General features: G+C 35.4%; 1 protein-coding gene across 1 annotated transcript; it reads left to right on the top strand.

Annotated features, from left to right (window-relative positions):
* The first annotated feature begins 480 nt into the window (after positions 1 to 480).
* On the top strand, positions 481 to 2,544 carry LOC143544879 (uncharacterized). Its single transcript, XM_077036868.1, has 4 exons — positions 481 to 570; positions 876 to 1,421; positions 2,191 to 2,256; positions 2,411 to 2,544. Exons 1-4 carry the CDS (start codon positions 493 to 495, stop codon positions 2,468 to 2,470), a joined length of 750 nt encoding a protein of 249 aa, XP_076892983.1. The 5' UTR covers positions 481 to 492; the 3' UTR covers positions 2,471 to 2,544.
* The last annotated feature ends 562 nt before the right edge of the window (positions 2,545 to 3,106 follow it).

The following is a 3,106-nucleotide window of genomic DNA, read 5'->3' on the forward strand; positions in this document are numbered from 1 at the left end:
GGTTCAAGATGGTGGTGGTGGTTCAAGATGATGGTGATGGTTCAGAGGTATAATTTTGAAAAATATATTTTTTCAAGAATTTGAAAATATGGACGGGAAAGGTAGGAAACATAAAAAAACAGTGTCTCAAAACGGTTTTTTGAAAAAAAAAAGTTTTGGAAAATCTAAACTTTTGCTCCAAGATTTAAAAAAGACTTTATCTTCATTATTTCTCCAAATCTCGTCTCCTACCTGACTTTCTTTTGAAATTTGGTCTGCTCCCTCTTTATTTTTATTTTTTCTCAATGCATTTTGACAGTCCAAATTCTAAAAAATTTTAAGAAAAAAGAGCTGGGCTATTTTGGAAGCTCTCTCTAAAATGGGCTATTTTCTTTTTAAAAACATACCGGTTGTGGACCCGAATAGGCTTGCCGGATATGAAAGACCCATTGAAATCCAGTAAAACAGCCACAGGGTTTGATCATTCGATTTGCAGCTGAACAATCCAAAACAATGGCGGATGAAGATGATTACATGGGCGACCTCTCCAAGTTTCTGTCTAACGCCTCTGCAAATCCTCCATCCAAAAAGGTGACCAATTCTATCTGCGCATCAATCTTATACATACGTTTCAAAACCCTAATTTTTCAATTCTTTCCAGCATCAATAATAAACATATCAAACGTATACTTTTCAAAGCCCTAATTTTCAATTTCAATTCGTATCAGGCATCTAGCATCAGTAGCAGTAGTAAATTATTTGTCCTGCACTTATCAATTGCATGTGTTTCAAAACCCTAGTTTTCAATTCGTGACATGTTTAATAACAGTAGTGAATTATCTATCCTGCACATATCAGTTGCATATGTTTCACCCTAATTTTTCAATTTGTTTCAGGTTTCTAGTGCCAACAACAGTAGTAAATCAACTAGTTTACATCCTTCAAAGAAGAGACCGAAACCCCGCAACTGGCAGGAACAAAGAAAACTAAAGCGAGAAAGCAAGCAAGTAGAAGAGGATGAACGGACACTAGCTAACCTAGAATCAGCAATCCCACAATCCAACATTGGGTTCAAGATGTTGAAACAGATGGGTTACACCCCTGGGTCGGGTTTGGGCGTTTCGGGCAGGATTGATCCGGTGGGACTGGAGATCCGGAGGTCCAGAGCTGGGATTGGGCGGGAAGATCCGATAAAGGAGAAGATGAGGAGGGAGGAGGAGTTGGTTTGGGAGAATAAGAGGAAAGAAGAGGACTTAATGGCGGATTTTGGGTGCAGGGTTAAGGAGAGGTGGAGGAATAAGAGGGTGGTTGTGAATTTTCATAAGGCTAAAGGGGTGTTGGATCAGTTGGAGAATAAAGAGGTTGTCGAGGTGGAGAAGAAAGATGACAATGACGATGGTGATGACGAAGAAGAGGAGGAGGAGGAGGTGATTACAGAAGAGGTAAATTGTTACATTTGTTTGGATTTCGTATGGACATTTTATTGATGTTTTTTTATTGAATTAAATGATTGATTTATTCACAACCTGCATTCAATTATATAGTTATATTTAACAAGCTAATTGTTAAAGCTTTTAGTGTGTGATTTGAAAATTAGTTTGTAGTTCAATTTTGGTGTGAGTTGATCTTTGTGTTAGGTTTTTGTTAATCACGCAGACAATTAGATATTGAAATCAAGATTCTTTATTCGAGTGTCTAAAACACTTCTGCTGATTATAGCTTTTTAGCACTTGACTATGATTCTTGATGACCAGAACTCACAACATATGTAACTCAAGACATCTTTCTTGTTTATCATCAATATGACATCTTTTGAGTCTTCATTTGACTTAGATTTGGAAATTATCTGTTGCTCTTTCTAATACTTTTAATGATCACATACTCTATGTAAGTATATTTGTCAGTATCATTGTCCCATTCATTTTCTTTTCTTGCCCGTCTTTTCATGTTTTGATAACGCCAACACACCATGTTTCCACCAATAAGTATATGCATCATAAATAAAGAGTTCAAGAAAGTTTGTACTTAGTAGATGATTTATTAAAGAAAGCATCGCAGGGGAGTTACACACAATTGCACAGATTGACAATTATGAGGTTAAAGTATGTGCAGATTGTTGAGGAACTGATGAATTGAAGTTACTTAAGTTTACTGAAATCATCATTTTAGATCCTGTAAACTTACACAGCTACTATGTATTTTGTGATGCAGGATTTGCATGAAATTTTGATGAAGCTGAGGGATAATTTTCAGTACTGTCTCTTTTGTGGATGTCAGGTGTGCCTTCACTTTTTACTTTCAAGTTTAATCATATTCAATTGCTATATATGCATTTAATCTGCTATGATTGGCTGAATCATGAATTTTGGTGCTTTTCTTTTTTCTTCATTTCTGTTTGTTTCTCTAACTTCTGTTAACTGTGTGTTTTCAGTATGAATCAATGGATGCACTTTCAACTAACTGTCCCGGCATAAATGAAGACGACCATTAGAACTCAAAACATTATCTGCCATGTTCATGTTACTAGAGAGGGGAGCTAGCACCGTACAGAATTATATATGATGGAGGAAGACATTTTGTTTTTTGAGTATGATGCTCAACAAATTTATTAAAGAAACTGCTTTTCTTGATATAATTCATTACTTGAAACAGAAGGATGGCAACTCAATATTCCACATACATTCGATTGAAGTCGATGCTCGACTGACATGAAAAGCTTGTGACGGGATAAATTCATTTTGGCATTTGAGATCCAAAGGTATTTGATTTTAGGGTTCTTTAGATGTTTTTTTAGCAACCATGGGGTTTGTACAAGATTAAGTTCTTTTGGGATTTTCGCTTTTATATTACGTTGTCATTTAGGCGTTTCAGAATATTTAGCGGTTTGATTAGGTTTTTTGGAACTAATTTTTAGCATATGCTTGAATTGGTTTATTGGATTCATCTTATCATCTCCCTATATATGCTTTTTTATGCTGACGGTTCCAATGAATGGTGATAATATGTGAAGTAAAGAACGTTTAACTCCTGTGTCAAATGCATTTGACCCTAAGAGATACAGGCAAAACTTAAAAAGAGTTGTCAAAGTGATAAAATTTTGTAAGAAAAGATGTCAAATTTTAGTACT

Source organism: Bidens hawaiensis, unplaced genomic scaffold, assembly GCF_021521415.1.
Source record: "Bidens hawaiensis isolate Kalapana, Puna unplaced genomic scaffold, B.hawaiensis_p1.1 tig00013778_1, whole genome shotgun sequence".
NCBI classification, from domain to species: domain Eukaryota; kingdom Viridiplantae; phylum Streptophyta; class Magnoliopsida; order Asterales; family Asteraceae; genus Bidens; species Bidens hawaiensis.